The 23,024-nt window shown below is 40.6% G+C and overlaps 1 protein-coding gene across 1 annotated transcript in view; it reads right to left on the reverse strand.

Moving 5' to 3' along the window:
- Nucleotides 1-2,339: 2,339 nt before the first annotated feature.
- c11orf24 (chromosome 11 open reading frame 24) overlaps nt 2,340-23,024 on the reverse strand; it is a 40,931-nt gene continuing 20,246 nt past the window's right edge. Inside the window, exons 2-4 of the mRNA XM_002941639.5 lie at nt 9,390-9,625; nt 7,070-7,186; nt 2,340-4,823 (exon numbers count right to left, since the gene is read on the reverse strand). Coding sequence (XP_002941685.2) covers nt 3,424-4,823; nt 7,070-7,186; nt 9,390-9,546 — 1,674 coding nt within the window. The 5' untranslated portion in view covers nt 9,547-9,625 and the 3' untranslated portion in view covers nt 2,340-3,423. The remainder of the gene's footprint in view (nt 4,824-7,069; nt 7,187-9,389; nt 9,626-23,024) is intronic.

The raw sequence follows: 23,024 nt of genomic DNA on the forward strand, positions 1-23,024 counted from the left end.
GGATGAGTTCTTCAACAATCAGAATATCCAAGGCTATTGTGATACTAATATCTAGTTAGTATTAGTGGTTGTATATATAGTTTATGTATGTGAGTGTATAGATTGATAGGTGTGGGTTGTGTGTGCTGGGTTTACTTGGATGGGTTGAACTTGATGGACTCTGGTCTTTTTTCATCCCTTTGTAACTATGTAACTATATTAAGACACTCCCTTAAATTCATATGCCACCGCCGCCTCCTCCTACCCTGTGAATAGCACAGCAACCCCCAGCACACAATTACACACCTTAGGGACCATATAATGCCTATTTCCAAATACTAGCAAACTCCCAGAACAAACCCCTGCCAGGTTTCCCTCCCACAGGCAGCATAGGGCACTCAGAGCATGGTACACACAGGCAGCAAAGGGCATGCAGAGCATGGCGCACACACAGGCAGCAAAGGGCATGCAGAGCATGGCACACACAGGCAGCAAAGGGCAGGCAGAGCATGGCACACACAGGCAGCATAGGGCAGGCAGAGTATGGCACACACAGGCAGCATAGGGCAAGGAGAGTATGGCACACACAGGCAGGGTAGGGCAGGCAGAGAGAGTATGGCACACACAGGCAGTATACAGTGAAACAATGCTGGCACTGCTCCTACAGTCTACAGTCTGAGGTGTGAACCGGTGAACTGGGGTTTACAGTCTGAGCCGGATGTCTGAACACTGCAGGGGGTGAACAATAGATATGAACAGTACAAGGGATTACATGCTTAAACAATACAGCCTGAACCTGAGGTGTGAGCAATTCAGGGGGCCAGTTAATCTCAGCACTGATACCATTTAAAGCTTACACAAAGATAAGCAGTCACAGCAGCCAGACAGGTGGGGGGCCACGGGCCGCCAGTTGGACGGCACTGATATAGACCTTTCTGATAAAGCTTACTTAGGTTCTGCCTTTACTTATCCTTTAATTTGGATTGCATGAGTAAGTATCTTTTAAATATCACCTGTAGTTTTCCTATGGCATTGTTGATCGAGTATTCAATAGAAGATTCAGTTATTGGGTTAACCAGTTTTGTAACCTCCTTTGCAATAAGTGAATAGTCATTGCCATTTATGTTAGGTTGAGTTGTGTTTTTTTTGTGTGCCAAACCAGAGCCGAATCATTTTGAGGCCCTTTATTTGATTTTGTTATTTTTTTTCTGTATAATTACCATTGCTTTTCTCCATAAAAAAAAATTTCAATTAGTTGTTGAAGATATTTCTCCACCTTATGGGTAAAGCAAAATGTACAACCTTAAGTGGAGTAAATGGTCATAAAAAAAAAATGTATGATAGATACTCTCACTCCAAAACAAAACAAGAAAATATTGAAAAGTCAGAGGTAAGGCCCTAGACTATTTTTTTTTCAATATATAGCAGAATACATCTGAAATGTATATATATATTATATATATATATATATATATATAATGGTTGAACAGAAACACATTTGTCTAAAAGAGCCAGTTGGCATCACAGAATGCCAAATTGATTCTAGAGGGGTCTATAAATACCTCAAAGTTTATATCAACTAGATTGTAATCCTAATTATTTATGGTGCAGTTATGGCCATTTTGAATGTCATCAGCATCCTAAAACCCAAGGACACAAGACAGGATGTGTGTGGGGGCAGGTTTTATTTTACTGAGGTCAGTGGGACTTTAAAGTTGGAGGAGCAGCCTGGAAAGCAAAACCTGCTACATTCTGCCCTGCAATTTTTACTTTCCTTCTTGCAGAGACTGCTCTATAGTACAGAGACTGATATATATTACAAAATTAACAACTCACCTAAAAAAACCTACTCATTGGGTTGAGTGTTCTATATAGTTGCCTTAAATATGGCTGGGTTACTCACATGTAGGCTTCTGCCCTCTTAGCAGAGGCTATTGCAACCTGAAAGTGCTTGGATGGCTTCTACCTGGGCAGGGTTAGACAGAGGTCCCTCGTTATTTTTTTTTTTTTATTTAAACCATCCAAGATAGATCCAGAGTGGATGACTGGCGGCCATCATACAATACAAAGAGCTGTAAACCAGAGGCTCTCCTCCATAACTTCGGAAATTAAGAATGAAGAATAGGGGTACATTTTAGCTGTCCAATACAAGTTGTGTTTGCTTTATATTTCCACTGTAAATATTTGAAACCTTCCAGTCAGACTCCATTTGTGGTGTCTATCCATAGAAGCTGTCATCACCCTTATTCCTCCAGACTCCAGTATATTTAAACAAGCTTTAGCTAATGATTGTCGCTTGCAATTGAAACAGGGGAAAATGAAGAGCAGAGTTTTACCATTATTAAAAGTATATACACATGAAAAGAACAAATGTAAACTTTATGTGTAGCAAAATATATTTATATTTACATATAATTAGGATAACATGTTATTCACTCATCTTGCTGAAAGGTAAAATCACAGTGTGCCAATCTTGGCTGCACAACACGTAATTTGGAAGCACTTGATATGTATAAAACCTGTAATTCATCAAAAGAACATTACACAAAATGTAAAACCGATTCCCAGAGGTTTCCCATTAGCAAGGCATATATGGGTTAAATATACTCTTCCTTATCACAATGGTTTGCAATATCAAGCAAAAGATTCCCATCCAAGATGGAGGCTTCTAATTTGTATGCACATTTTGAAATACATTGAAAAACAAAGGGTGAAGATGGTTATAGAGCAGGCTTATGACTGCACACATTGATGTATTATAAGCTCTGTGAAACTAAAAGGCTTTGATGTACGGGTTTATTGAATGTTACTATAGAGGTCCATGAAATACACGTCCAGGATGAACTCTGTTGAGAAGCAGCACCAGTCAGTAAAGGTATGCTTAGATCTGTACACATTACAAGTTTTTGTTAGATTAGTGACATTTTTCATTACTGTGGAATGTTTTATTATAAATACTGCAATGATACCTTCTCACACAGCATTGGACTGGGGCAGTGGTGGCCCACCGGGGCTGTGACTTGAAGGGCCCCCCATGACAATCTCCAGGGGCACCCCTCTCAATGTGCACCCCACTCCCCCATGAGCACACGCTTGCTGCTTCCTATAACTAGTGGGCCTGGGTCAGCAAGGGTCCACTGGGTTTTCTCCTGGTGTTCCCCTGGCCCAGTCCAACCCTGTTGTTAGAAAATAAAGGAAAGTTACAGTTTTCACTCTGAATTTAGCACACACTTGTTGTAGCTTAGGTACCCACTCCTTTTATCCACTGTGTGAAGCAATGTTCTCACCATTTAGCAGCCAAGAATTCAACCAGAGTGGCAGTTTGTTCACTTTGGATGTTAAGACTTGATAAACAAAGCACCAAAGGTGGTAATGGAAGATAAAAATATTTGTAAAAAATTGCTAATGTCCATTGGATGATGAAAATAATTTCTCATATCAGCCTCATATTTCTGAATCTGCATACATTCCATTAATTAAATAATCTACTTGAGTATAGTCTTTCTTTTTATAGCTCTCATAAGCCTGAAGAGAAAACACAACTATAATAGCTATGAACAATAAGTTGCCCAACAAGAGCACTGCTAACAAAAAACTAGTATTCTGGACATGGAGTGTTACCTCCTCCGAGACATCATATACTCCCCCGCCATCTTTATTTTGGCCTGTATCTTCTGCAGGTGGTCCAACAGGTGAACCAATATTGGAAACAGTAGTAGGAGATGCACTTAGCTTGGGTGTGGACATGGTTATCTTGTCTGGAGACTTCTGTGTTTTTAGTAGTGTGGTACTTGTCATTGATGGCAAAATACCAGTAACTGCATTTGTTGATGTTATGGTGGTTGGTGGCATTGGTGTTGTTGGCAATGTGGTGGTCATTGGTGTTGTTGGCACTGTGGTGGTTGATGTTGTTGTTGGCACTGTGGTGGTTGATATTGTTGTTGGCACTGTGGTGGTTGATGATATTGTTGATGGCACAATGGTGGTTGATGGCACTACTGTAGACAATGATGTTGGCACTGTGGTGGTTGATAATGTTATTGCAGTAGTTGTCATGGTTATAGCTGGTAAGGAGGTAGCTGATGCAAGTGTTGACACTGTGGTGGTCAACAAGTCTCTTTCTAGGGTTGGCTGCAAGGTTGTAGCTTTTGTGGTTATAGATTTGTTAACTGTAGTAAAACGGATTGTTGGCTTAAAGGTTTCCTGCTCAAATGATAAAGTTTTGTGATCTGAGTTTATTGCATCCATTGTAAATGTTTCTTTTGACGTGGTGTTTATTGTTTCTATTTGCTCTATTGTGGGTACCAAATGTAATTGTTCTGGCGTTTCAGTTACAACTTGATTTTTTGGTAATGACTCTAAAACTATGGTTTCATTACTTTTTATGTTGGATGTTGGATTAAGTATTGTTGTTGGAGTGGTTGCTGTAATAGCAGAAGTGCTGGTTGATGACTTTGTCGTGGTTGTTTCGGCCGATATGGTGGTTGAAGTCTTTGTAGTTGCCAGGAAAGATGAGGTTGGTGATGACTTAGTCATTGTTATCAGAATGGATGAGGTGGTTGGTGGCTTTGCAGTTGTTGCTAGGGCAGTTGAGGTTTGTTCTGTAGTGGACATAGCAGCCACTGTGCTGGTAGATGTGGTTGATGTTGAACTAAGGGTGCTAATGGTTGCATCTGAAACTGGCAGGTCTCCTGATTGCCTTTTGACAACAAGTCTCTTTTTAACAAATCTTTTTGCTAGGGATCTCTTTAATCTATGTTTATTGCTCCTATAGGCATCAGGTGTTCCTGAATATTTAGATTTCTGATCATTTATTTTTCTTCTTTTCTTCTGTGAGTTTTTGTCTAGCAAAGTTCAATAGAAAATATAATTAACATTGACTGAATAGTTATGGTCATGCATTAGGTTAATCAATGTACTTAACACGTTATTCTTCATTTTAAGGGGCAGTACCGCCCTTGTTCAGCATAAATGTAATGAATAGGGCTTGTACAGAACATACATTTTGCCTATTGTTTTAATCACAAAAAAATGAAAGTTTTTTGTTATTTCTTAAGCTAAAAAGCGCAAACATGGAAACTGAAGCTATTCCAAGTTTGGCCATTATGTACATAATTAAATATCAATACACATGTAGTGATGTGATGGCCATCCCAGAACCCACAGGACCTGTGGGTTGGACGGGTCAGGCTGGCAAATATACATCTTTTGCAGGTCGTGGACAGGCTGAGCTCTGCCCACTACTCACATCGACAATTATATCATTATGATTCAATTCCTGCCTCCAGCAGTTGGTATTTATGTACTTGGGCCTGTTCCCTTTGGCAATAGCATGGATGGACAAGTCAGGCATAGGTATATAAATACTAACAGATCACCTGGTCAGGATATGTTCAGTACAAGGCCTATTCATTTAACTCATGTTAAACAAGGGGTAAACTGCCCCTTTAAGTACACAATGACCATCCATATAGTTACTTAGAAAAAACATTGCATTTCTTTTTGATCGAGCCTAGCCTGACTCCTTCCTATACAGAAAGAAGGCTAGGCTTGATCAATCGATCGTTGCATAGTGGATACTGCTCCATCCTTCGCCGTATCGCCATATTTCAATTGACAGGAAGCCAAGTTTTAGCAGGTATTTTCTATTAAAGCATTCAAAATACTAAGTGGTTTGCAGGATAGGGCAGTTATTGGTGCAGGGTAAAATAGCTTTTTTACTTAAAAAAATTTAGTGTTACATTTCCTTTAAGCATTTGCCATATGGTTCATTTTGTACATAAAATAATCTTCTTCCTTACATAATGAATTTGCAGATTCCCTAAGACCATTGGTTTTCAGATGTAAGCCCTCTTTATGGTCCAACATTTTTATTTTACCTTTGTTAAGATCTCCTCATTTCCTCGGGATTGGCAAGTTAGCTAACTCCAAAATTGAATAAATAAATTATTATCTTATTTACTACTGGAGTTAAGAAGTGATTCTATCCCACACGGCGTCCTGAGGTGGCCTATTCAATGCTGCCTACCCTCAGGTCCCACAAGGGCCCCTGTCAGCCGCTCACTCACCTACCAACATCTGCCATATCACCCCTAGTAAACTATGGGAACTGCTTCCTAAAGCCCCTAATTTTATACAAACCTAGTAATGGCTTGCACCAAATTACTCCAGTATTTTCTTCTAAAGCAAATGTCGTATGCTGTAAATTTTGTTCTTTTCCTAGCCATGAAAACATGCTCTATGCTTGCCATTCCATCTATTTCTATAAAATATTTAAATTTTTATATTTTTTCTGCTTAGCGTAGGGGTGGGATATGGAGAAAGACTGTGGACACAGGAAGGGAAAGTAAAGAGGGGAATAAATAGAGTGGAAAGAACTGCCAGTAATAAAATCTAAGTTTCTACCCTGCAGTCTGGCATTCATTTGTGGATTCTCCTGGTCCTGCTTTGCCCTGCACTAGGTCATCACACTCCAAATTATAGAAAGACCACTTACTTGGAAACACATAGGTGTACTGATAGGATGTCAGAATTTATAAAGGGATAATAATAATGGTATTTACCAGGAAGTGGGTACAGACCCTTTTGTCACCACTGCCCCTGCCAAAAATTTGCAGTAGCCACTCTATTGGCAGACACTGCTACAACAGATGTGAATTTTATATGATTACATTTTATCTACATATAGGCATATCTCCTCTGAATAAATACATAGGCTGTGCTCAGCTTTCCTTGTTTTCATAACCAGAATTGGATGGTGCAATTAAATTTCCAAAGCGAAAAAAAAAAAAACACAACATTGGTTGGCTTCAACCTGAAGTACTGAAAGAATAATTAGTTGCCACGCGCCCCATCTATTCATTTAGCGGAGCGGAGACGAGACTAACAGCCTCCACTGCAAACAGCAGGTAACTGCAATCTTTCCTCAGTTATGATACAGGCAGGGACATGTCACATCCTGTGGGTTCAGCAGTTTAGGGCAAGGCAAAGGAATAAAAGTATCATGATAAAGCCTGCTTCGGTTTTCTTAGTTTTTTTCTTCTTGTAAATTCTGGTTCATAGCCCCCTGTAATTATTAAGTGCTGCTTACCTAACAAATTCTGTACAGTTTGGCTTGATCCAGCCTTACGACAAATTCTCAGACTATGGCAATGCAAGAAGACACATCGATTGTGTATTAGCACAGGCCAGTTACAGGGAATTTCTCCTTAAAGATAAAGTAGAAACAAAATGTTATTATAAATGAAACTTTAAAACACAAACATTCAAGGGCACATGATACAGAACACTAAACAATACATAGGAAATTATAAAAATGTGTGACACACACATCAGGAGGATGATGTAAAACATTCATAGGGTAGGTAGCATATTTTGTAGGGATATTCGTCCCCCACCAAAGGCTGTGGGCTATTAGAGCTTGCACTCTGGATGGGGAAAACAAAAGCATTTGTCTAAGAAAAGACCTCTACTCTGGCTCTAGGTATGGGTGGCCACAGCTGGGGCACAGACGCGCTCCAGCTCGCTCATTATCCCTATACTCGTAAAGAAGGATAGGGGGTTAAACCGACAGATCTACATAACACACATCCAGTAAAAAGTGACCTGGGGCACTCAGAATGCATATTCACCAACATGGCCTTGTTTGGGCACAAGCTTGCACATAATTAGAGTGTGCCCCAGCTCTTATCACCCACTATATTTTGAATTGATTGAGGGGCGCCAGGCAGGAGCCTCTCCTGCCTACCCCTAGTGCTACTTTGTCATTGCCTCCGCCACTTGTCATTAGCGGTGGAGGCAATGACCGATCTAATCGCACCACCCCCCCTGCACCTCCTCCTGTGCTTTGGCGCGCATGCGCTGTTCGGGGGGGCCGGGGAGGGGGGCGGGGAGGTGGGCGGAGTTGGCTGACCGGGTTGCCTAGGGCGCCCGGTTGGCTTGGCCCGCCCCTGGTATATAGGGTCAGTAGCATAAAGACAGTAATATTTCATTAGTATATAGGGTCAGTAGCAAAAAGACAGTAATATTTCATTAGTATATAGGGTCAGTAGCATAAAGACTGCAATATTTCATTAGCATTTAGGTTCAGGAGCATAAAGACAGTAATATTTCATTAGTATATAGGGTCAGTAGCATAAAGACAGTAATATTTCATTAGTATATAGGGTCAGTAGCATAAAGACAGTAATATTTCATTAGTATATAGGGTCAGTAGCATAAAGACAGTAATATTTCATTAGTATATAGGGTCAGTAGCATAAAGACAGTAATATTTCATTAGTATATAGGGTCAGTAGCATAAAGACAGTAATATTTCATTGGTATGTAGGGTCAGTAGCATAAAGACAGTAATATTTCATTAGTATATAGGGTCAGTAGCATAAAGACAGTAATATTTTATTAGTATGTAGGGTCAGTAGCTTTTATACAGTAACCTAAAGACTGCAATATTTCATTAGCATTTAGGTTCAGGAGCATAAAGACAGTAATATTTCATTAGTATATAGGGTCAGTAGCATAAAGACAGTAATATTTCATTAGTATATAGGGTCAGTAGCATAAAGACAGTAATATTTCATTAGTATATAGGGTCAGTAGCATAAAGACAGTAATATTTCATTAGTATATAGGGTCAGTAGCATAAAGACAGTAATATTTCATTAGTATATAGGGTCAGTAGCATAAAGACAGTAATATTTCATTGGTATGTAGGGTCAGTAGCATAAAGCCAACATTTTCTTTGTTCTTATGGTTTAGGAGAAATAAAAAATAAAACCATGTGTTGACATTTGTAAATATGTTTTTAACACAGCAGGTTTATACAAAATCAAAATGGCAAGGGGAACCCCAAATTTTCCTTTAACTGTAGAGTGTTACTTTTCAGCAAGTTTAATTTTATTTTCTTTTGGATCATGGTTTAAAAAAAACATGAATTTGTAATACTTAAGTGAAAAAAAAAAAAACTTTAGCACCTTGTCCTAGACAAAACTATAACTACTTATTCAATTTGATTTTTTTTAAAATCTTTTTGAGCTAGTGAACCCATTAAAAATGATGAGTAAATTATGAAATCTAGGTATGAGTTTAATTCGATTTTTTTTTAATTAAGGTAACATTTGCATTTTTTAAAATTGAGGTAATTCAAAGTAGAAATATGAAAACTACACAAATACAAATTTTGATAAACAAGCCCTTTAGTGTACATCCAAAATGAATCGGAATCCTTACAGTCTTGTGACTTTATAGCTCTGGGAAAATGTGCTAAAGTTCTGTTCAAAGATGTGAGTGTACAGTATATAAAGGGTTTAGATTTCTAAGTCTATGTAAATCTGGGTTATTTCTATATATAATCGTATTTACTGTCATCAAGTTTTGAAAACCCCATAAATCAGATCACGCTACTTGCTTACCTGAGAGCTTGGCAAGTTTGCATTCCCTCTTGCATTGCAACTCGCTACTGACTTCACCAACTCGCAGAAATGTGAAGCCATTCTCTGTCATGGACTCTGTCTTCCTCACAGATATGCATAGTATTACTGACCATATCAATAAACCAGTCCTTCCCATTCTGGGGCAGATTTCGGCTCAGTGTGGGTAAAGACTATTTCTTCTCTTTTGCTATGAAACCAGCTGAGGCATTGTGCACCTATAAAAATAGTAAAAGATCATATTTTATTAGCAGAACAACCAGCACATAGTTTGGCATTGCCTTTAGAATTTTTTTTGGAAAATAATTACATTTCTCCAAACAAACCACCACCCCATAAATCACTTTTTACAATGCTTGCTTATGGTATAGGATCATTAGCCAAAGACGATAGCACCCAGAAATACCGCATTTTACTTGCTCTTATCAGCCATTTTTACTTTTCTTCTTTAGTCAGTATTTTGCTTATGCTTTAGCAATAGTTTTCGGTTAGTACTTGCCATTCAGCCATTACAAACCTACTAGTGTATTAAACCCTTATTGACTCCTTTTCCTTTTTGATGTCCAGGGACCAAAATAGACTTTCCTAAATACCTGTAAAAGTCTACAATTAAGTTATTGTAACACCTATTTGGCCTATTTAAGGACAAATCCAGGCTAGTAATGTATTGGAGAGCATGTGTTACATGCGACACTTAATACAAAGGAGTGAGCCTCCGCTATATGGGAGAATTAGATGGAGCGAGGGTGTAGTTGAACTACAACTAGCTGAGGTGTGTGGTGCCAATAGAGAATGATGGACGCCAGAGGATTCTTTATAGTTAACTATATTACAAGTTTATTGGACAAAGGCACAATGTAGTAGTGCAGCAGGGTATATACTCACAGACACAGCAGTGGATGGTCACAGAGGATAACAGCAGACGTGACCCTTAAGGAACAGTATAACCCACTTGAAAGGATATGCAGAGTATTAGCTGTATACCAGGAATGGATGCCCTTTACTGGAACGGATCCCCTACAGCCAACTATGGTTCAGGGTAAGGTACTGCCTGAATCCTACGTCTTAACTGTGGTCCCTACAGCAAGGCATACAAAGCCTGGGTTAGACTAAACCCTTACAGTCTCCTTTGATGGGGCTAGTGCTGCCCTTACTAAATAAGCTGTCTATGCTCACCACTCCTAGAGGGTGCTATTAATAAATCTGACTGTGCTGGCTTTACCTCGTTCACGGGGCCCTGTCCCCGACTTATCACTAGGGTATGAGGTCCCCTAGGGTACAAATGGCTTCTGGGCCTATGTTTTGGTCCAGGCTCAGTTGGGATCTGTCCAGAACACAGCATGCGGCCAAAAGAGGAAGCCACTTCCTTGTGCAAGACACTATATAGTCTGCCAAGGGGAGTGGTCAACCTGGCTAAACCTATAGGGGGTAGCCTAATAACTGAAATCTGAATGCAGAGGGCTTGGCCCTATAACAGCACAGATAAGGAAAAGATAGGGGATAACACCATAGGGAGCTTAACCCTATGGGTCCCTACATTATTAAATACAAAAAACTGATTATTAAGTTTGTCCTTTGTGACATTCCTCCAGACTGCGAGAGAAACAGTGGGTCCAGATAAAGGCCACTGCATTTTGATGTTCTCTCACATTGCTAAAAAAGGATGGTGAAACCCTAAAAACAAATATTTTAAAAAACAACATATTTTATATGCTGAACTTACTGTGCCAGCCAAAAGGTTTAACATCTCTGTAACAGTAATGTGTAATGAATCAGTGGCACTGCACATCAGGGCCGCCATCAGGGGGGCACAGGGGGGACAGTTGTCCCGGGCCCGGGCGATTTTAACTTTAAAGGGGGCCCGGCTGTGCTCCAGATTTTTAGAAGCTCGGGCCCCCTTTAAACAATTCTGGGCCCTGTCATTGGTGGTCAGTGGGTACTCCTGTTGGTCGCGCCCCGTGCGTACGTGTGATGTCAGTACGCACGGGGCGCAACCATATAAAAATGAGGCCGCCAGCAATGCAGTACCTAGAGCTGCTCCGAGTACCGGGGTCCAGACCGCTGAGCGTAGAAGTGGTTGTCATGACTGCAATTCGCGGCAACTGTCTCTTCTTCAAGCGGCTTCTACAACTTACATAGCTGCGCCCACGCCCGTGTTATTCCCTAATTGGCTTCTTCGAACTGCTACGCGTAGCCTAAATGGTTTTCGTCAAAAGGCCAAGGTTAGATCACTTGATAGACATATAAGTCATCAAATGGGATTGGGGGTGCAGTGTGGCTACTGAGGTGTAAGGAAATAAATGAGATGGTTACTGAAATGCTGCATTTGAACTTTTTTTTATCTGGGTTGTGGGTACACTAGGCAATAGCCTGCCTGTGGCTAAATAATTTAGGAGCCAACCTTCAGCTCCCCAGTTGTTTTTGCAACCATTATCACAGTTATTTTTGTGGTAAATCAGAATGTATTCCAGCAGGGATGTCTGGATATGGCCTTATTCTGGAAGCACTACCTGCACAGTAGGCAGGCCAGGGCTGGCAATCTATGGATTCTGGCAAATGCCAGAGGGGCTACTGTGAGATGCCATAGACGGTCACTATTTATTGGGCCTATGGGGGGCTGTTTGGGCCTCTGTGTACTGAAAATCAGGCCGGACTGCCAATCTGTGGGTTCTGGCAAATGCCAGAGGGGCTGCTGTAAGGTGCCATAGACACTCACTATTTATTGGGTTGGTGGATGAGTTGGGATGTCTGTGTAACCAGTGTCGGACTGGGGGGGGAGCTGAAGGACACTGGGGGGGTGGAGCTGGAGGATGCTAGGGGGGAGCTGGAGAATGCTGGGGGGTAGCTGGAGGATGCTGGGGGGTGCAGGAGGAAGCAGCGGGGAGCGGGACATAGTTTGAGGACACTGGGGGAGGACCACCAATGTTTTAGGGGGCACTGGGCTGGCTAACAATTTTTTGGGGGGTCCCTGCCCTGGCACCAATGTAAAATGTAACCCTTGGCCACCAATGTTTTAGGGGGCCCTGGCTAAGAATGTCTGTGTGTCCTTTGTACTGACAAGAGGGGTCACTGGGGGCAGGGCCATCGGGGGGCAGGCACATGGGAGGAGGGGGGCCCAGAAAATTTTGTTGTGAGGGGCCCGTGATTTCTGATGGCGGCCCTGCTGCACATGCTCAGTGTGCTCTGGGGCAGCTGTTGAGAAGCTAAGCTTAGGGGCTGTTGCAAATTATCAAGCAGAAAATGAGGCTGGTCTGACATTTAAACTGATGCTACAAGGCTGATTATGTCTGGGTGACAGGTCCCCTTTTTAAAAAGCTGTAAAATAAAAGTCCTTTTCAAATTAAACATGAATGTTTTTTGATTAACACACTCATATCCACTATAAAGGCATTTAAATATTCCACCTGTCAATCATATAATGCCTGCCCTGCCTCTATGCCTTATTAGCTGTGTTCTATTAAAAATGATAATCAATATGCATTGCAAACAGAGCTGTAAAAGCTGCCCTGTTATTCTGCCAGTTATCCAAAGTAAAATAGCCTCAGAGTTTAGATCTGCTAAGCTGAGGAGCATTAACATGAATATGAATTTTATTAACAGCAGATTTATCATGGGTGACAAGACATCCTTATTTGCCACTGCCTTAAACATTTAAAAAACGAACAATGGTATTTGCATAAGTAATTCAATCTTCCTATTTTAAAAGGAGAATTAAGCCCTACAATTTTATATAATTTAATAAATGTCGTATTTTATACACTGAACTTACTACACCAGCCTAAAGGTTTAGCATTTCTATAGTAACAATGATTTAGGCATCCAAGGTTGTGGACAGGCAGTCACTATCTGTTAAAAGTGTCAGTGACACTGCACATGCTCAGTGTGCTCTGGACAGCTGTTGAGAAGCTAAGCTTAGGGGTCATCACAAATCATCAAGCAGATAATAAGGTTTGCGAAGGTGATGCTACAGGGTTGAATATTATATTCAAATATAAATTACATTGCCTTTTTTGTGCACTGAATCAGCAGAAAAGAAGATGGGGAACTACTGGGGGCATTTTTGGAGGTACAGATCTTCCCTGCTAAAGGGCTGTGGTTGCTTTGGGCTGGTACAGAACCCTAAAACATATTGTACAGCATTTCTAGCCCACTGCTTTATTTTGCTTCACTTGTGTTTTAAATGGAAATACAAAGAGAACCACATTTCAGTGTAAGCTTTGTTATTCAGTAAACGGGATAGAATTACAAGGCACTGTATATACTGCTGGAGTTATTTATATGACTGGGCCAGACCATAAACTAGGTCACATGTTACATCTATGGTGCCATAGTTACATGGTGAAATATTATTTTCATGCTTGTTCCCCTTTAATAGCCTTTATGCACAAATGTGAGTCATTAATGATTTGACTTTTGCTGTTCCTTTTGCCGAGAAAAGGTAAATATATAATAACAGAGGAGGCTAGCAATTACCTTATATAAGTCAAAATCTGCACTAGCAAATAACTAGCTCCAGTGATTATATTTAATAATATATTACTGAATACATGCACATTGAACCTTTGAATTACCATTGCTGTCAGCATTGAACAATAATGAAGATTCATCTCTTGGAACCAAGAAATAAGTTCTAAGCCCACATTTTAATTAAAATTTGATTTTTGTAAGGTAACATTCAGAAAATTACCAAATCACACTTTAAATGTAATGATATTAATGTGCTCGAGAACAATAGAATGAAAGCCTCTCAGATGTAAAGTGTTTCCAAATAAAATTATATATCTAGCTACTTGAACAACAGATACAAACTTTAAATGTTAGAAAAATGTTTTTGACATCACTGGTCCTTTAGGGATTGCAAATAGTTTAAGAAAGTGTCACATAAGAAGGTCCCAATGCAGAATTTGGGGCCCCCGTTTGTTAGAAAGCTGTAAAATAACTATTCTAATAATTATTTCAGTATTTAGAACAGGGTATTTCCCAGCACAGGACAAGACTTATTATTCCTAAGGCCCTTGGTTGCAGCCCTGCCGCCCAGCCAATAAGCACCAGCCCACCACCGATCTGCCAACGGCTGCCACCATTTTTGGGGGAAAAAAAAAACAACAACCTTTCTATATTTAACCTTTCTTGCCTATTAATAACAATGGCACCAAGCATCATTTTCATCAATACTGGCCAGATGGCATATCTAGATCTGCCCTATTCCACTCCACTTTCTTAGGACACTGGGCCCTGTTGCAATTAAGAACTCCTGACAATTGTTCGGCCATTGTGTAAAATTGCCTGGGCCTGTTGCTACCATCTAGCCTACAAAAGAATATACTAACATGGCATTTTCAGGATTGATTGGGAACCCTTATCGTTATCATAGCCAGCAATAGCAAACTAACAGCAGTTAGATTTCCAAGCAAGAGAAGAGCAAAAAAAAAAAAAACAAAAAAAAAAAACAAGTCAAACAAAAAACTAAAACATGAAGACAATTGGCGGCCCGCGGGCCGTGCCCCCCACCTGTCTGGCTGCTTTGATAATTTACCTTTGTATAAGCTTTAAATGGTATCAGTACTGGCCCCCTGCATGGTAAACACCTCAGATTCAGGCTGTAAACCCCCTGTATTGTTTAAAAATATAATCCCCTGTGTTGTTCACACCTTTTAATCCCTGCATTATTCACCCCCTGGAGTGTTCACACCTCAGGCTCAGGCTGTAATCACCCACATTGTTCACCTGTTCACACCTCAGACAGACTGTAAGAGCAGTAGAAACCCAAAAATAAACCCTGCACACTATAAAAAGAACATATACTGAGGTGGTACTGCAATTAGTTTTTTAATATATAGTTATTGTGCAGACTGTAGGAGCAGTGCCAGCATTGTGTCACTGTATGCTGTCTGTGTGCCATACTCTGCCTGCCCTATGCTGCCTGTGTGTGCCATACACAGGCAGGGTAGGGAAGGCAGAGTATCGCACACACAGGCAGGGTATGGAAGGCAGAGTATGACACACACAGGCAGGGTAGGGAAGGCAGAGTATGACACGCACAGGCAGGGTAGGGAAGGCAGAGTATGACACGCACAGGCAGGGTAGGGAAGGCAGAGTATGACACACACAGGCAGGGTAGGGAAGGCAGAGTATGGCACACACAGGCAGGGTAGGGCAGGCAGAGTATCGCACACACAGGCAGGGTAGGGCAGGCAGAGTATGGCACACACAGGCAGGATAGGGAAGGCAGAGTATGGCACACACAGGCAGGGTAGGGAAGGCAGAGTATGGCACAAACAGTCAGGGAGGGGCAGGCAGAGTGTGGCAAACACAGGCAGGGTAGGGAAGGGAGAGTATGGCACACACAGTCAGGGTGGGGCAGGCAGAGTGTGGCAAACACAGGCAGGGTAGGGAAGGCAGAGTATGGCACACACAGTCAGGGTGGGGCAGGCAGAGTGTGGCAAACACAGGCAGGGTAGAGAAGGCAGAGTATGGCACACACACACAGGCAGGGTAGGGAAGGCAGAGTATGGCAGGTTTTTGCTGTACTACCACCATTAATATGGCTATGGTCATGCGATAACATGGGTGTAGTTTCAAGTGGGTGTGGTTTTAAAAAGGGGAATGGTCAAAACTAGCTTCCATTATCGGCCCTCCACCACGGAGGCCGGAAAAATTCCGGCCCTCGGTGCCACGGAAGTTGGACAGCACTGGTTTACCTTATAGAAGAAGTTAATTGTGAAGTAATGATGAAGCACCCTTTTAAAGATGCATAGCAGGAAAGATGTTGTAGTTATTGATAATGAAATCATAGATTTCTGGTAAAGAAATCAAAGTGACCATAACATCATCCTTCCTTTCTCAAGATATTAGCCCAGGTATGTAAGTTAATGGCGGCAAACCCAGCATTCTGCAGCAGGACCCCTGCAGCTTTAGTGTTATGTCTTTTTTTCAGATCTTGTCTATTATTTATTGATCTGCTGCCCTCCTCTGGTAGATCTGAGAAATGCAGATAAATCATTCACGTAGTAATCCCGATTCATCTATTTACGACTAGGGGCTATAGCACTAATGGGATGATGGTGCAAGGTGCAGAACTCAGTGATGCAAGAGAGCTCAGTAGCTAATGCCTAACTTGAGTAAGGGAAGTACAGGCCTCTGATAACCATGTGTTTACCAGACACAAGACCCTTACAAAATGCAGGCACACATAGCACCAGAGAGTGCGGAAATCAGGGCCAGGTGCAACTCTTGTACTCCATACTGGAAGAGCAAAATATTTGCAAGGTGTATTTAGAGTAATTCAGTATAACTTTGAAATAAAAAGTATACCATAAAAACCATGACAGTATGAAGCTAGCTTCACTTTAGCACTTGCACCTTTTTAGCACTTAGCACCTTTTAACCCTTTTCCGGCTTCCTGCTTATTCGCCAAATGTCTCAAGCAGTAGCACAAATTTCAACTGCTCAGGCCTAAGACCCCCCTATGTACATACTCTTTTTTTCCCCATTTTAGGCCACTGGTTTCCACTCTAAGCTGAACCTGGCACTTAAAGGGGTAGTTCACCTTTAAGTAAACTTTTAGCATGTTTTAATTATAAGCAACTTTTCATTTAGTCTTCAATATGTTATAATTTTTTAATTTTTACTTTCTTCTTCCAACTCTCTGTAGTTTTTAAATGGGGGTCACTGACCCCAGCAGCCAAAAAGCTATTGCTCTGTGAGGCTACAGCTTTATTGGTATTGTAACTTTTTGAACTATTTTCTTTTCAGGCCTTCTCCTATTCATATACCAGTCTCTAATCCAAACCACTGCCTGCTTGTTAAGGTAACTTGGACCCTAGCTGCCGAAACTCCAAACTCGAGAGCTCCTGAACTGAACATAAAATAGCTAAAAAACTACAAATCAAAATAAAGACCAACAGCAAATTGTCTCATAAAAATTACTCTTTACATTATATTGAAAAACATGACTCTCTGCCCACTTTCTCCGACATTGGACCACAGTTATATAGTAAAAACCACTGTGCAAAGTTTGGGGACCCTGGTTTTAACCCTTTCACTGCCAGCCGTTTTGAACAAAGCGGAACTTCTACTGCCAGACAGTTTTTGAACATTTTGCACTGTTTAACTTTAGGGGCCTTTCCTTGGGGGGACTTTTAGTTTACCCAGGAAAACAATATATTGTTTTTTTCAGGACAACCTAAGCTTTTAAAATATGGTAGAATGTTTGTGTAATTCCAATTTTGTAACAAGATATAGGCTTCTAAATGTCTAAAAAATGAAAAAAAATTATATTTTCCATAATATAAACACACATACCAGAAAAAAAAAATATTTTATGCATGAAAATACACCTGATTTGGAAAGTCCCATGTCTCCTGAACGTGCCAATACCAAATATATGTAGTTTTATGGAGATTTCTCACTTGTATAGGTCAAAAACTCCCAGCAGTACACTACCAAATTTCCAAAGCACTGCTCCAGAAAGCTGCATACTTTAGATTTTAAGGCCAAAAATTCCACTAACAGAAAGTTTATCCCAGAAAATGTTACATTTTTAGAAAGAAGAGATTCTGGGGAATCCAGAATAGGCACAACTGTCTGTCTACTCCAAACTATCAAGTCGCAATGCTTTCCTAAAGTTATTGGTTTTTATCAAAATTTGTGAATTTTTTTTAAAATCGCTTCAAAGCTTCCAGTCTATAGTATCTTAACTCCTAAAGGTCATAAAGTAACCAAATAAAACACCCTAAATATGAATGCCAGGGGTCCACTGAACAGTTTGATGCCCAATACGTATAGGTTTAGCTAAGTATGTGGCATGTAGGGGCCCCAATGTGAACATACACCCATAACGACTGTCATTTCTGCTTCTGCAAAATCAACATTTACATCATTACATGTGGGATAATGCTAGTAAAATGTAAATTCACCCCAGAAAGCCATATATTTTTGGAAAGTACACATTCCCCCGAATCTAAAATGGGTACCCATGTCTTTCTACTCCACAGTACCAAGCCGCAAAGCTTTCCTAAAGTTGGCAATTTTGATAACATTTCCAAAAATCCACTCAAAGCTTCCAGTTTCCAGCATCTTATCTCCCACATAACATTAGGTACCAAGATAAAACACCCTAAATATGAACGCCAGGGGCCCACTTAACAGTTTGATGCCCAATATGTATAAGTTTACCTAAGTATGTGGCATATAGGGGCCCCAATGAGAACATACCCCCATATGATCTATCATTTCAGCTTCTGCAAAATCAATAAATTTACTTCATTATATGTGGGATAATGCTAGTAAAAAGTACATTCACCCCAGAAAGTCATATATTTTTGGAAAGTACACATTCCCCCGAATCTAAAATGGGTACCCATGTCTTTCTACTCCACAGTACCAAGCCATAAAGCTTTCCTAAGTTTGACGATTTTTATGGCATTTCCAAAAATCACCTCAAAACTTCCACTATGCAGCATCTTATTTTCTACAGGTCATTAGGTACCAAGACAAAACACCCTAAATATGAACCCCATCGGTCTACTGAACAGTTTGATGCCCAATATGTATAGGTTTACCTAAGTATGTGGCATGTAGGGGCCCCAATGAGAACATACCCCCATATGAACTATCATTTCTGTCATTTCAGCTTCTGCAAAATCAATACATTTACATCATTATATGTGGGATAAAGCTAGTAAAAAGTAGACTCACCCCAGAAAGTCATATATTTTTGGAAAGTACACATTCCCCCGAATCTAATATGGGTACCCATGTCTTTCTACTCCAAAGTACCAAGCCATAAAGCTTTCCTAAGTTTGATGATTTTTATGGCATTTCCAAAAATCACCTCAAAACTTCCACTATACAGCATCTTATTTTTTACAGGTCATTAGGTACCAAGATAAAACACCCTAAATATGAACCCCAGAGGTCTACTGAACAGTTTGATGCCCACTGTACATAGGTTTATCAAAGCACATGGCACTTAGAGACCCCCAAATATACCTTGTGCACACTAATTTCATGGCTTATCTTTACCTAATTCATAAACACATGGCAGTTTTATGAGGGGTAGAAGCTGCAGAAATGTAGGGTGACCCCTAAAATCCCTATATTTTTGGAAAGTACACATTCTATATGCATAGATATACCAAAGTCTGCGGTATGTACTGACCCCAAAATGAAAATAGCGCATAAGGATTTCTCGCCTGCCAGCTCAGCTTTTGCACACAGAGCCCCTTGACAGCCTATTATATGTAGTAAGACCCCCAAACTACACAGGGACCCCCAGAAAACCATATATTTTTGGAAAGTACACATTCTGATAAATCCAACAAGGGTAAAGAGTCCTTTCTACACCAAAGTACCAATCTGCAAAGCTTTCCTAAAGTTAGTGGTTTTTATGACATTTGAGAAAATCGCATAAAAATGTTGCAGTTTGCCGCATTTATCTCACACAATTTCTTGCATACAAAGGCAACTCACCCCAAATAGGAACACCAGAGGCCTACTGAACAGTTTGATGCCCAATATGCATAGATATACCAAAATCTGCGGTATGTACTGACCCCAAAATGAAAATAGCGCATAAGGATTTCTCGCCTGCCAGCTCAGCTTTTGCACACAGAGCCCCCTGACGGCCTATTATATGCAGTAAGACCCCCAAAGTACACAGGGACCCCCAGAAAACCATATATTTTTGGAAAGTACACATTCTGATGAATTCAAAATAGGTAAAGTTATTTTTGTACACCAAAGTTACACATGGCAAAGCTACGCTAAAACAGATCAGGAATACTAATATAGGGATAAAAATGTGCAAATCAATGAAACAAAATAAGTCAAACGACAGCATAATTAGTGGTCAGAATATCTGATCCAATAGTCATGCTGTCAAAATAAACAGTTTTGGGGGGAAATAAAAAAAAAAAAAAAAAGAAGTAAAATGAAAAAAAAATTTAAAAAAAATTAAAAAGTTTTTGTGAGTTTGTGTATACATGTGCACATGTAAAAGTTGTGTGACAGTGTGTATATGAGTGTATATGAGTGTGCAAAGTGGAAAAAAAACAAAAAAAAAACCTGTGCTAAATTGTGTTGTATGTGTGTATAAATGTATATAAATGTATATAAATGTATATAAATGTGTGTAAGTGTGTGTAAAAGTGTGTTTAACTAAAAATAAAGTCACACTTACATGTCTGAAGGTCAGATCGGTTCCCTGCTTCTCCTTCCTGCAGTCGCCGAGGAAGTAGGTGGGAGGCGGCTCTGGGGGGGGGAAGCAGGAAGCTGTACAAGCAGCAGATGCGATCGCATCTGCTGCTTGTAGGATGGTCCTGCGACAATCACATCGCAGGACCATCCCCCCAAACCCCCTCGGCTCGTTGCCGAAGGGGTTGGGGGCACATCTGTCTCTCTGCACCGGCGGCTTTTGCCGCCGATGCAGAGAGAAGCGCTAAGGGAGAAAGAACGTAGGTACTACGTCGTTAGCAGGCAACTGCTTTTTTTAAAACGACGTAGTACCTACGGTCTTGGCAGGGAAAGGGTTAACAGTGTCTGAATAGCAGCAACTTAAATTTCCCCACTGAAAGTCAACGAGTGACATCTGACTGGTGGCTCCACCCCCTTTTTCAAACCTGGAACTGCAGTTACCCAGTGACTAACGCTGCAAAGTTTAGGGACCCTAGGATTAATAGCTAAAGAACTGCAGCATTTTAAATTTAAACCAATAAAATTCAATGGATCAAATCTGATTGGCTGTTACCCACTTTTCCTATTTTTGAACTGCAGTCCCCCAGTGATCAACTTTGCAAATTTTGGGGACTCAGGCATAAAAATTGATAGCATTTTACACTTCACCATTGAAAGTAAATAGGTGAAATGTTATTGGCTGTTGGTGTCTCCACCCACTTTTTTCTAACTTTGAACGGCAAATACCCAGTGACTAACTCTGGAAACTTTAACAACCCTGGAATTAATATTTAAATAATGGCATCAGTTTAAACCAATGAAATCTAATGGGTGGAAATGGATTTGCTGCTGGTGGCTCCTCCCACTTGTTCTAACTCTGAATATGTAGTCATCCAGTGACTGACTGTGCAAAGTTTGGGAACCCTGACATAAATGTGTGAGAAAATCAGCATTTTAAATTTAAACAAACAAAAAAAAAAAATCAATAGGTGAAGTCTGATTGGCTGTTGATGGCTCCACCCACTTTTTAAAACCTAGTGTAAAAAGTTTGGGGACCCCGGTGTTATTACTGGGAGAATGGCAGCAGGTTGAATTTCCGCCAAATCAATAGGTAAAATCTGATTGGCTGTTCACAGCTCCACCCACTTTTGGGCATCCAGCAATCATCATATTTTCATTCAGGCTGACCCCATGACTGTGTGATTCAAGTTTGGGGAGCGTAGTCTCAAAACTGTAAGATTGGCAGCAGTCTCAATTTCCCCATTAAAGTCAATGGGTGAAATTTGATTGGCTGTTGCTGGCCCCTCTCACTTTGTGGTCATCCAACAAATGTTGCTGTTTCTTTCGGGGTGACCCCATTTATTATGTTATTCAAGTTTGGGGGCTGTAGCTTCAAAGCTGTAAGTGCGGCAGCAGTTTGAAAATCTTCCCTGTCAAAGTCAATGGAAAAATTGGGGGGTTCGGAGCGGTGCCACAAAAAGACTGGGGGCGGGATCACTTAGAAAAGCACAAACAACCTGCTCCGCTATAGGGCGAAGATGTGTGGGGAGTTTGGGTGTTGTACCCCTAAAACTGTAGGAGAAGTAGCGTTTAGAAAATGGGGGGCGCTAAGAATAAGAAGAACAGTATGTGGGGGTTTTCAACCCAACATAATTACTCAAAGGTGAACAACCCCTTAAATAAATTCAGGCAGTAACAATAACAGGGAGATCGACTCAGAAGATAAAGACTAATGGTAATAAATGTAAGGTTGCAAGACTAGCGGTGCTCTCTATTGATGTAACTAAGGCCTAGGACTATAGTTACAGGGCCTTATGCAGGAGCAAATAGTGCAAATATTGGAGAATAACTCCCCAGGCAGTCACATGAACACTAATACAGATTTAAAGTAGACAAATCCTACTGATGTTCCGGTGAATGCACAGTGACATCTTGTGGCTTGTTTTAGTTATAACAGCAACCAGCCAAAGCTAAGATGTTTTTACCATTTTGGATACAAATATGTATGGATTAGTGCTGCCAAATAGTCACTTAGAATTGTAATTTACTGAAAGTAATGCATAATTGTATTTCTGCATATATTACTATTAAACCTTAGCAACTAACAATGAGAAAATGCCCTTGGCAGTTTCTTATTGACCGCAGGCACACTCCATCACGGATTCCCAAAAGTCCTTGTATTATATGATCTGAGCAGTCATTCTGCAGGAATTAAAACCAAACTTACATGTGCTTGTGAGTCCCCCATACCGGTTTCTTTAATGACTGTCTTATGCCTAGAAAAATGGGTCTTGGAGATCTCTCCCTTACAGTCCCTTACAATACAAGTGTTTACTTGTGCGTTCCACTGCAAGTGAATGCAAGATTTAAAAGAGCCCGTTCTTTCCTGTGTTGCTTGTACCCATACTAAAATGCTGAATGCAGTATTTTATCTGCCTTTGG

The sequence above is a fragment of the Xenopus tropicalis genome, chromosome 4 (assembly GCF_000004195.4).
Source record: "Xenopus tropicalis strain Nigerian chromosome 4, UCB_Xtro_10.0, whole genome shotgun sequence".
Taxonomy (NCBI): Eukaryota; Metazoa; Chordata; class Amphibia; order Anura; family Pipidae; genus Xenopus; species Xenopus tropicalis.